Source organism: Solenopsis invicta, chromosome 6 (genome assembly GCF_016802725.1).
Source record: "Solenopsis invicta isolate M01_SB chromosome 6, UNIL_Sinv_3.0, whole genome shotgun sequence".
In the NCBI taxonomy this organism is placed as follows: Eukaryota; Metazoa; Arthropoda; class Insecta; order Hymenoptera; family Formicidae; genus Solenopsis; species Solenopsis invicta.
In genome coordinates, this window is record NC_052669.1 from 17,293,363 (window position 1) to 17,306,160 (window position 12,798).

General features: G+C 36.3%; 1 protein-coding gene across 3 annotated transcripts in view; it reads right to left on the reverse strand.

Moving 5' to 3' along the window:
• The window catches only part of LOC105197110, a 53,250-nt gene that overhangs the window by 227 nt on the left and 40,225 nt on the right, over positions 1-12,798 (reverse strand). Inside the window, exon 13 of one of the 3 annotated variants that reach the window (XM_039450414.1) lies at positions 5,620-5,843. In XM_039450414.1, coding sequence (XP_039306348.1) covers positions 5,620-5,843 — 224 coding nt within the window. Of the gene's footprint in view, positions 1-3,764; positions 5,844-12,798 lie in introns of those variants that run through there. The other 2 variants (XM_039450415.1, XM_039450413.1) reach the window with 2 other exon arrangements.

The following is a 12,798-nucleotide window of genomic DNA, read 5'->3' on the forward strand; positions in this document are numbered from 1 at the left end:
AACAAGGGGAGGACCCGACAATGATCTCGCCGATTTTAATAAAATTTTATGGGTGTGTAGTATTCACTCACACCTTTATTGTAGTAAAACCGTTCGTTGCACAACTTAAGCATTTTCAAGAATATGACGATTAAATATTTCCAGCATCCTACAATAGAGGAGAAGAGGGTATGGCTACTGTCGACAATATGGCTACCCTTATTATTTCCATTATTAGGTGACGTATTCTAATAATTGCTTATGGAGTTATTTGTTTAGTAACCCACCATTTTTTAGTGCTGCTAATATACAAATACATGATGACTGACAATTGTTAGAAGGCATTTTTACTTTTTAGCACGTTTAAACTTTTTCAAGGTACACTAACCTTTAATTACATACACGTCCTCATTATTCTTAAACTTGAGTGTATTATCACACGAAGGTACATACACTCGAGTGTTTTTTTTTGTTATTTAACTTTTTATCTGGTCGTACATTTCGAGTTATACAAAGTTAAAACAATAACATGGAATTTGGTTAATATGGTTTTTTAAGCGAAATTTTTATATCGACATATAATATATCTTCGATGAATCGATTATCATTCTAAAGAGTGGTGTTTAGAAACGTTAGAGACATTATTTTATGTTTGTTGTAGGGCTTTAGGACGTTGACTGGTACGCTTGGGATCTCGGGTTCGATCCCCGCGGGTGCGATTTTTTTTCATCTTATGTCTTTTTTATCTTATATTTGTTATATATAATTTTTAAACCGCTTTAATTATTTAATATAAAATATTTTTAAAACATAAAGAAATTTAAAAATGCTTTTTTATTATTAATTAAATTAAAATTTCTCATGAACACAAAAAATATATAACGCAAGAATAAGAAACCTAAAAAATAAGAACAAAAAATATATTTATATTAAAAATTTACAACGATTGTTTTACAATTTTAAGCAAGAAATTTCGTATACAAGCTAACATAAGGTCTAGATAAAAAAAACAATAACAAAACCGTTTTACTCGGAAACCGTTGTAGGTATAACGATTTATAGAAACATTTATTTTGACGTTCTTAAAACAATCATTGTAAATTTTCGTTGTAAATATACTTTTTTATGTCTATGAGAAATTTTAATTTAATTAATAATAAAAAAGCATTTTTAAATTCCTTTATTTTTTAAAAATTTATATAAAATTTATATAAACATTTATATAAAATAATTAAAAACAGTTTAAAAATTATATGTAACAATTAAAAAATATAAAATAAAAAGAAATCGCATCTGTGGGGATCGAATCTGAAGTCCCAAGCGTACCAACGTCCTAATGCCTTCCGCCACGTCGCTTGCTCGAGAATTGTTTTTCTGTAACGATACTATAGGATGCTGGAAATATTTAATTGTCAATTTCTCAAGAATGCCTAAGTTGTGCAACAAACAGCTTTACTACAATAAAGGTGTAAGTGAACACTACACACCCATAAAATTTTATTAAAATCAGCGTGATCATTGTCGGGTCCTTTCCTTGTAAATATTATTGTATTTACTTATTATTATATTAGTTACATAAATTATTTATTATACAATTTTTTAACAAACAATTTCTCGATAAATAAACAGATATCAATATTTTAAAAATTAGATTATACAGGGTTTTCAAAAAGTTCCGGGCCGACAAAATATTTTGAAAATTAAAAATTTTAAGTAAAAGTGTTTTAGATAAAAGTTGTAGGATTTCAAAAGATATATTTACTAATCTTATCAGTTTGACCTTAGATGGCATTGCCAAGGTCACATCAAAATCACATTAACTTTTTAAATAGAACACTTTATTTTTGTTTTCAGAATCTAATAGCTGGTGTCAAGAGCTTTTCAAAACTCTACAAGAAAGTTTATGTTTGTTAAGTATTTTCTGAGTTGTGAGGCTTAAAGCTACAGTGTACTGTAACTTTCAAACGTCATACTCGGAAAGCACTTAACGAAAATAAACTTATTTATAGTGTTTTGAAAAATTTTCAAAATCAACTACAAAAAAATGCAATAAAAAATATAGAATGTTAAGAAAGTATCGATACCTTTTAATGAAGGAATTATCAATACTCTAACATTATATCTTATTGTATTTTCTTGTAGTCGATATTTTGAGAACTTTTCAAAACACTATAAATAAGTTTATTTTTGTTAAGTACTTTCCTAGTTATGACGCTTGAAAGTTACAGTACACTATAGCTTTCAAGCCTCACAACTCGGAAGTACTCAACAAAAATAAACTTTTTTATATGGTTCTGAAAAGCATTTGACACCAGCTATTAGATTCTAAAATAAAAAATAAAATGTCCATTTAAAAAAGTTAATGTAATTTTGACCTTGGCGACGTCATCCAAGGTCAAACTGATAGAATCAGTAAATAGATCTTTTGTCGAACTTTTATCGGAAACACTTTTTCCTAAAATGCTTAGTCTTCGAGATATTCCGCTGTCCCGAAACTGTTTGAACCCTGTATAATACTTTTACAAATTTTACTATACATAAAATATATTCGAAATGTGATTATACCTATTGACGCAAATATAGTTAGATTTCAATAGTAAGCACAATTCGTCCATTGATAATTCCAAAAAATCCTTTGTACTAACGAGCATCAAGAAAAATTTCATAATTCTTGGCACCATCAGTTCCATTACTGCATTGTTGCCGATTTTTTTTGCTTCCAAGTATAATAAGAAAGCAGTATCTTCGGAGAAAAGCTCGTCATTGTCAATAAAAGCCCAGCATTGCTCTTCTAATTCTTTATATTATACAATGCATATATTTTTAAAATCCGCGTGCGCGTTTTATTACATTTTTTACAATTTACTTAAATGTTTAGTTAAACATTTATTTCTACGTTAGAGAGCAAAAATTTCTTTTATTTTAAAATAAAAATTTGAAATACATATAAAATAAAATTGTACCTTTGATACCCAGATATTGAGCAGCCGTGAAGATTTCTAATATATTATCTCTTCGTAATAGTTGATAACTTTCGTTGATTGAACTTATCATCCAGTCATAAATAATAGAGAAAGCCTTGGAAGTCACGTTGCTCTACATTTTTTCCATATAATCGACATTTTAAGAATTTTAAGCTAATTGTATTATTTTAATGTAAAACTACTTATTTATATATATATATATATATATATATATATACAGGGTAATATATATATATATACACACAGGGTGTCTGGGAATTAGGGAACCTACCGTTTTAAGAATATAAAGGAGATGAAAAGGGAAAAAAAAGTCTTATACCATTTTGCGATATTTGCTATAATTATTGATTTATAAAATAAAACGTTTAAGCCAATGTGCGGTGATGCTACGCCATCGCGCCTAGCTTAGCAACGGCGCGCGGCGGTAAAGGTGACGCGTTATTGTCTGAATTGGCACGGCGCAACGGTCTGAATTCGTCTCACCGCGTGTACATACACTGCAAAATGTGTTATTTTAGCTGAAGCTTCTCCTTACACATTTGATAAATAACACATCTGAATTTTGCAGTGTATGTACACGCGGTGCGGCGGATTCAGATCGTCGCGCCGTGCAAATTCAAATAACGACGCGTCATCTGTCCCGCTCCGCGCCGTTACCTACGAGCTAGGCGCGATGGCGCGGTGTCACCGCACATTGGCTTAGACGTTTTATTTTATAACTTGATAGTTATTGCGAATATCGCAATGGTATAAGACTTTTTTGTCCCTTTTCATCTCCTCTATATTCTCAAAGCGGTAGGTTCCCTAATTCCCGGACATCCTGTATATATACATACATATATATATGTCAGGTTGTTTAGAAAGTCTTTCCACATTTTGAGTCGCCGTAGTTGGCACGTTTGCATTCAAAGTAATCCACGAGGAAGCAGAGGGAACGGGATTGTTATTAAATCACCTAACTATGACGCACAAACTATTGCAAACAAAAAGTGCCTCTAAACTATTGTTTGTTAAGTTCCCAATAAAATCACAGAATAAAATTTTCAAAGTAGCTACAAATTATACCAATTTTAATATATGAATTTAAAAGGGACATAAATGCGTCTCAGATCAATCTTAAAATTTGTATGAAGTTTTCGGACAAGACGTAATTATCATTAGGTCATATCAATTTTGGTTTGAAAAATTGTATACATACATAAATAAGGTATCCGGAAAATCGCCTGAAATATTGGGACGCTTTGATGTCGCTAATCTAGAAAAAACCTTTACCAGCCACAATGCTTGCGTAAGAGTCAGAAAAGCGTTGTAGCACCGTAAGCCAGTACGCGCCATCCATGTTGCTTAGAATGTCAAATCTGTTCTGGCTATGAGAAAATGAAAAATCATCGGCTTCCTGTAAGTATCTGCCGAATGTATCATAATGTCTTAAATTGTTGTTATAATTATTGTTGTTATTTCTTAAACGTGGAAAATTTTTGAAATCCGTTCTGAGATCTGCAGAGTCAGGAAATTGAGAGCTTGTTGAACTATTAGAATTGCTTCGCTTGATGATTTTTCTGCTTCTGAAATTGGGATATTTTCAGTTACAGTTAGAGAAAGTATCAATTTATGCTTGAACACAATCGGGCAATCAGATGATTTGGCAAAATGGACTCTTGCAATTTATGCATACAGATTTATCTAGCATGAGGCAACGACCTATCCTGGCCACATTTGAGGCACCTCTCTACCCCTTTGCCAATAGTTCTGATGTGTCTTATCCTATAACACTTATAACAACTTTGGATCTGGGAATGAAAGGGCTAATCTCGTGCCTGGTTTTGAAAATATATGCGTGTTTAGGGAACGCTTGTCCTGCAAATCTAACACAAATCAAAGATAGGGACACCAATTTAGTCGACCCGTTACTGAAGACTTTTTTGCAACCTTTTCACTTTTAAGAATTTTGTATAGATGTGCTTCAATGGATTTGGATATGATTTCTATACTAATTGTCGTATTTGCTTGAAGGAATAAGAATAATAACTATTAGGTAACCTCTAATTCTGTTTATTGTTTAGTACAAATCGGCGTAGGTTAACTGGCTGACTCGAAGATGCACGCCGCAATCCGTCCGTTTACAAAGACGAGGCTGCGCATGCAGCTTTGCGTTATCCGGGTTGCCAATCCGAATACGACACTAATGTTAGAAGGAACATCTCTAATGAGATCCATGCACATAGTGCGATAAGCAGTTATAAAAGCACGTCCATGAGCACTGAGTATATGAAAAGTGACGAGGTCATTGGCAGCACTGGCCAACTTGAATTCGACCATAACCTTACGCTGATCAATTTTTTTAATTTTCAGGATATCATCGGAAGCGATACTGAAGATGAGAGAGCTAGAGTAAAGCGGGTGGGTAGCCTTAGTCTTAGAATTATCAGTATTGTATACATATACTGTGTAGAAAGTGTTATCTTCTTTTGTATATTTGTATGGATAGAATCCACCAATCGAGATGGTACTATAATTATTATTATTACTGTTGATGCCTTTTTGCTTAAATCAGATGTTTTAGTTTGAATATTATAGTTAGAAAAGGAAGCAGGAATCTTGTTATTCAAAGTCTTGACGTTATTTTTGATGCTTAAGTTTGATTTGCTTGACTTACTCAACTTAGATGTAGATGTATCAATTTGTTCCATTATCTCCTCGGATAACCTCTTCCATATCCCCTTGACAAGGTCAACATCCATAGGTGTCTGACATTTTTCAATGTCAACGTTTTTATCGCCTGACTGACTAGCTTCTGCGATTCTAGATTGCATTGTGTTTATAATGTTACCGAGTCTCGAACCCGCGTGAGCTATTGTCGTTGTTTGGTTGGGTATTTGCCTGGAACATTTGAATATCTTCAGTAGCAGTAACGGTAACGCCACTGTTCAGTGCAGTTTCGAATTCGTCAAACCATTTGGCAGGAACGCCATTGTTGATGGTTATTGAAATAGAAGGATAGGGAAGGTGGAAACAAGGAGGATGAGGACCGGAAGAGTCCACAGGAATCCTAGGTGCGATTAACCCGCACTTTGACTATAGAAACCTGGACTGCTAGTTGCAAAAAAAAAGTTGTAACAAAGATGTGTGAACAGCGCCACTATGGCCCTATACCAAGAATTAAGTCATGACGTCACAACCACGATGCCATGAGCCGTCATCAGCACATTGAAAATTAGTGAACTGAGACATGTTTTGTGTGCAATAATTGTGAATAAAGTATGGGTCAATATTGTTTCATAGAAAAGTGCAGCACAGCAAAATACAAGTGCCAACACAAAGAAAATGACACGAGTTTGTGATTTTTTGGCTTGTGGTATATTTTGGCTTGTTTTTTAATCTAAAATGCTTCATAAAATTTGGAAGTATTTTGCAAATATTTTTATTTATACATATTTTCTTGTTGCAATGCTAAATATTGTAAATAAATATAAAATGTTCCGGCTTAATATAATATTGTTTTTATGTGAAGAAATAATCATCATGTATTTACTTGAGTTATATTATATATATTGGTATTGCAACTGTAGGTTTCCGAGTAATCTAGTTTTGAGAGATAAGTGGATCAAAGCAATAGCCATTCAGAACAAGCAAAAAAGTGTACAAAATTTGCCAAAATATAGCCGTATCTGCATATTGCACTTTGCAAGCAATTGCTTAGAAAGTGTTGACTATTCGCAAGTTTGATTAAAACCAAATACAGTGCCCAATATTCTTCCACGTGCTCAAAACCAAAGGTAATAGAATTTATACTAACTTATGTTTAAACTTTTATTAATGAACATTTAAATATTGAACAATTTTGTTGTAACGCTATAATGTGAGATAAAAGTTGAATGCAAGTATTAATTTATAACCCAAAGGTTGAGCCACCTCTATTGGGCGCGTCTCTAAGTGGCAGATAGGAGAAGGTCCGGAAGAGCCCGAGTTTCTCCGAAAATAATATCTTGTGTGGAATTAAAGACTCTCCAAATAGTGAGGGCTATAATTAGTATCCCAAGTATAAAATCCTCTGTGGGGCTGGGAAGGCCGCTGCCGTGGACCAGCTGCCTAAGCCAAGCTGTAAACAATCGTGGCGACGGTTGCATGGCACTGTGGGGGCAGTGTCTCGAACGATCCCTCTGGGACACCAAACGACACCCTAGTATAGGTAGTCTTGCCCATGCGGGGCTCTGCGTGGGCGGACTTATATTTCCCTAGATGCTTGTGGGACCAATATGGAAGATCAATTAAACGTAACAGAGGAAATGGAGGGCTCGCAATGCGGGACCTTTGGCGCAGGGACAGCGGCGAGGGTTGCGGACAAAACTCATCCGGGCCCGGGAGGCGCTGCCACCGCTGTCTCAAGAGAAAGTTCTGTAGCAGGGGCGGGCCCTCTTGTTAGGAAGAACCGCTTTGGTGCAAAAAAAGAGAGCCAAGCGAGAACGGGAGAGGTCTCAATGTGGGACCTTGTCAGGTACCGCAGCCGCCCTGGCTCGCGCCAAGGTGATGTTTACTCAGATTAACTTGCACCACAGAAAAGGGGCCTCGGCAATTTTGTCGAGGAAACAAGCTGGAGTGCACACAGCCATTTCATTGATACAAGAACCTTGGCTCGTCCAAAGTCGTATCAGTGGCTTGGCGGTATACGGGAGAACGTTTAAGTCTCCGACAGCTGTAAAGCCTAGAGCCTGCGTGGCAGTAGGCATAGACGCTTAACTAATACCGCATTTATGTTCCAGAGATGTAGTAGCTGTCGAGCTGGACGTCACCAACGCGTCAGGGGAGTAAGAGAAAGGTAGTGTACTCTGCATACTTTTCTTACGATAAGGAGGGCCTGTCGCCACCAGAACCGGTGACCATACTGGTGGAGTACTGCCAGGTGAAACGGCTTCCCCTGATAGTGGGGTGCGATGCTAATTTACACCACACTGTTTGGGGAAGCATAGATATCAATAACAGAGAAACTGCTGGAATTTCTGATGTCAACGGACCTAGATATTCTCAACAGAAGTAACAAGTCCACCTTTTGCATGGCGGTGAGAAAAGAAGTTCTCGATTTTACTGTCTGTTCTAGGTAAATATCAATGGATGTGGTCAGATGGAGGGTCTTGAATGAGCCCTCATTATCTGACCACAGACAGATCATCACCTTCAGGCATGGGCCAGAGAGAAGGTGACAAAGTTCAGGGACCCCAAGAGGACCAACTGGGACGCGCATATCGGAAGGACCTGGATAGCAGTCTCAAAAATTTCCCCAAAAAGCATGAGATAAAGAAAGAACTGGAACTTGGCGTGGATCATTTGCAGAAGGCTCTGGTGGAGAGTTATGAGAAGAACTGGAAAGGGCGGAAAGGGCGGTTAAGAACTCCAGGAGTAACTCCTGGTGAATTTCCAAGCTGCAGAGCTTAGAAGTGCGGCTTAAAAGGCCTGGAATAGAACCAGGAACACAGTCCGCCAGTCGGACTGAGAACTTCATAGAAGGGCTCAGAAAGACTATGGGAATTCTGTAGTGAAGGCAAAGAAAAAAGCTGGAGAGAATTCTACAAGTCGGTGGAGAGCACACTCAAAATCACAAGACTATGCAGCGTTCTAGCCAGAAACTCAGACGGCGTCCTGGACTCCATTAGTCTTCCTGACAGGACGATGGTGACCGGGGAGCGGTGTCTGATGCATCTGCTAGAGACCAGCTTTCCAAGCTTTCGTAGAGAGCACGGAAAGCTGTTTGCCTATGAAGCGGCAAGTTCGCACAGAACTCGTAAAGCGGATTGGGTACTAGCGACTGATATCGTCAAACCTGAAAAGGTGAAATGGGCAATAAATACTTTTAAACGCTTCAAATTGGCGGGACTAGATCAGATCTTTTTGGCTCTTCTTCAAGAGGGGCTAGAGCTGATCGAGGGACCTCTGACAAGGACATTGAAGGCTTGCTTGGTTTTAGGCTATACGCCTAACGTATAGAAATTGGCGAGGGTGGTGTTCATTCCGAAAGCGGAAAGAACAAGCTACTCATCCGCTAAAGACTTTAGACCTATAAGTCTGACCCTGTTTCTCCTAAAGACTCTGGAGAAATTGGTCGGTGCATATGTGAGGGACGTTGTTCTTCAACGGCATCCCTTACATCACGCGTAACATGTATACCACATGAGCTACTCCACAGAGATGGCTCTTCATGCGACAGTTTCGTTTATTGAGGAGCAGTTGGAAAGAAGCGGTAAGCACCTTTTTAAATTTAAAAGCTGTTTTCAACAATACCCCGCACAAGGTAGTGTGTAAAAAAGCGTTGCACACAATTGTGCCGGAGAAACTTGTTAAGTGAATCCGGGGCATGCTTAAGCGACGGGTCGTAACTTTGCTGGTAACAGCAAAGGTTAGTGGATGGGTGGAGAGGAATTGCCCTCAGGTGTGCTCTCTCCACTGTTATGGTGCCTGGTGATGGATGGTCTGCTCGGGAGGCTAAGTAAAAAGGCTTCGCCGTACACAACTATGCTGACGACATGGCTCTGCTGGTACGAGGACCCTTTTTTGGGCCGCTTTTGGAGTTCATGCAGAGTGCACTGGGAACGGTGGTGCGAGGGTGCAGAGGGACTGGTTTTTTATAGCGATTTCGGCTGAGGCACACCGGTTGCACATTTCAGGTGTCGGTGCAGCTTTTGTGTTTGACTAGTCAAATAATGCAGTCTCTCAGTGGTGCCGCGTGTTTGTCTGGGCTCGATACACCTCGCAAATGCATATTGGCTGTACATAAAGTGGACCTGAGAAAATAGTCGGAGCCAGTTTGTGTGCCACCAATAACGTAGCACACCGATGTGCCCCAGCCGAAACCGCTATTAGTGAATCCGCTGAAAACAGGGCTTGTTGTCTTCACACGCAGATACAAAGTGGGCACTATAGAAGGGCCCATTTTTGAGGGAACGAGACTAGTTCCAGCTGAGTCAGTGAAATATCTAGGAGTGATCCTGGATAAGAAGCTGTCTTGGAGGGAACACCTCGACAATTGCTGTAAGAGCCTGCGCTTTTATTTTTAGACGTGCAGAAGGATCTTTGGCCAGACATGAGGTTTGAAGCCCAGAATAATCTATTGAATCTACGCTCCAATATTTTGACCCAGATTTACATACGCAGCAGTTATGTGGTGGCCTAGGGCGCGAGAGGACGACTATGGTAACGCTGGAGCATGTCAGGGCTTTGATTTTAAGAGGGGCTCTGGGTGCAATGCGAACAATTACAACCAACTTCAAGCAATGTCCGAATGCAGATGTTATTGAGGATGATTGCATTCCACAATCAAATTGTTTCAAAAATAAAAAATTAATCTCAAAAGAAGATTCAAACGATGAATTATCAAATGCAGAAGTGATCGCAGTCAATGAAGTATCAACACATTCCGAAACTTTGTGTAGAATATTTGCATATTTGAAATCTAGATTGAAAGTAGTTATTAGTATAAATTGCATGTGAAGTAGGAAGAATTACTAAGAACGTAGAGTAATTAAAAGATGTAAGCTTAATGTATTTGGTTGCTAAGAGATTTAATTGCTAAGTAACGAATTCTTTCTTTTGCATGCGTATTTCTGTTGTTAAACTTTTATAATCCTTACTACGTAATTGACTCTTGTTGTGTTAACACGCTTTATAAAACGCTGTCAAAATTGTTCCAATAAATTTGGTGAATTGAGTACAAGTCTACTAATTTTTAAGTAAAAGCTAACACTATGAATGAATCACAAGAGATGAGGTAAAGAAATTTATAAGAAGATTAAAAATTTATAAATTCAATACTATTTTCCAATACTAATTCAATACTTTTTTAATATTTTTTTCCGTGTAGATCTTGCAAAGAATACCAATATTCTTTTGTAGCTCAATAATTGAAAAGAAAGCAGAGGGTACATCTTTACCATGCAGTATGTGCACTCCAAAAAACTTTATAGATATCCTAGAAATATTAAAGATAAAGCTATGAATTATATGAGCCCAAAAACAAAAAGTCATTGCATTTGTCTGCTTGCAAGGCAAAAGATAAAAATATCATAAAATTGATGATTAACAAACTTCGCCATAAAAAAATAGCAAACTTGGTAAAGCTATTAAATGAATTGCGACAAAAATGTGATCTTTCAGAGAATTTGGAAATTATAGAGGTAACGAATGGTATCCCTTACGGAAAAAAACACTTAATTTGAGTGTTGTATCAGATACTGAATAATATAATGCTCTATTTGAGCGTTTTGATGTGAATGTTATTCTCAAATATGTTGTAATATTTGAAAGTAACGCTCAAATAAAACATTATATTACTCAAAGTATCCGAACCAACACAAATTGAATATTTTTTCCATAAGGAGTATAAGTAGACGATGAATTAAAAATGCTTTAATTTTTCATGTGTATTAGAGAAACTTCTTATTAGAGGAATTGTTTCTTTAATACACATAGGGGGGGGGGGAGAATAAAGTATTTTTAATGATTCATAATTTACCTCATCTTCAAAATGCGACACCTTGTAATGACATTACGAGGAAAAATACGTTTTTTTATAATTTTAATCTGCAACAAAAATATGACTACATCATGAATATAAATAGATATATAATAAATATATAATAGATTAAGATATAATTAATGATTATTATTTAAAAAACTTGATTTCTATAGTCAATCGTGTATGTTGAATAATTAATAAATGAAATGGTATTGTAACATCCTTTTCTGTTTATAATATATAACTCTCTCTTGTTTATATTAAGCTAGGCAAGAAGACACAGTACTTGTGGAACTACAGAAAGGAAAAGTCAGTGGAACTTCGTGCCTTCGCTTTAACAGTTATTTTTTATAGCCCAAAGACAAATATTTAAGAAACGTTTTTAAGAACAATTTACCAGCTCCATCAACAATTCAGACTTGATACGGGAGCATAGATTGCTCAGCAGGCTTTACCAATGAAGCCATTGACATTTTAAAAAAGAAGGTGACTTAGAATACAAAGCAACTGTATGGTTGTTTATTGACGGACGAAATGTCCATAGTCAACAAGTCGAATGGAGTAAATTTAAAAATAAATTTATCGGATATGTCGATGGTGGATTTCCAGATGATAAACAAGAAAGTCTACCGGTAGCGAAATATGCTTTGGTGTACATGCTAACGGTCATTAACCAAAGATGGAAAATTCCAGTAGCGTATTTTTTCGTAAATTTGTTGACTTCCTAAGAAAAAGCGGAAATTACGAGAAAAGTCTTAAAGTTTATTTCAACATCCGGAGTAAAAATAATTGCTATAACTTTCCATGGACTTGCTTCAAATATTACTATGTGCAATGTTCTCCAAGCTGATATTTATAGTGAAAAGTCCTTTTTCTTGCATCCAGCAAAAAATCATTGTTTACATAATATTGGATGCTCCTCACATGCTAAAATTAGTTAGAAATGCGTTAGCTTCAAAACACATTTTGTATGATAATGACGACAATTCCATAAAATTTTAATATTTCAAAATGCTGCTTGAATGCAAGAAAATGGGAATTTTTATTTAGCTAACAAACTTACCAAAAAACGCATGCTTTGGTTCAGAAACAAAATGAATGTCAAATTAGCAGCTCAAACTTAGAGCAAAAGCAGTGCAACTGACTTAAAGCAGCTATCAGAAAATAGCAATGCTAATTTTATTGGATGCACTGCTACTGTAAAGTACTATTCTGTCGAATAGTAAATAATGTTTTTGACTGTTTAAACTGAAGAAGTTTATACTTGTATGGTTTTAAAAGACCATTAAATCGTAATACAATGGCAAAAATGTTTGCATTTTTTGATAAGGC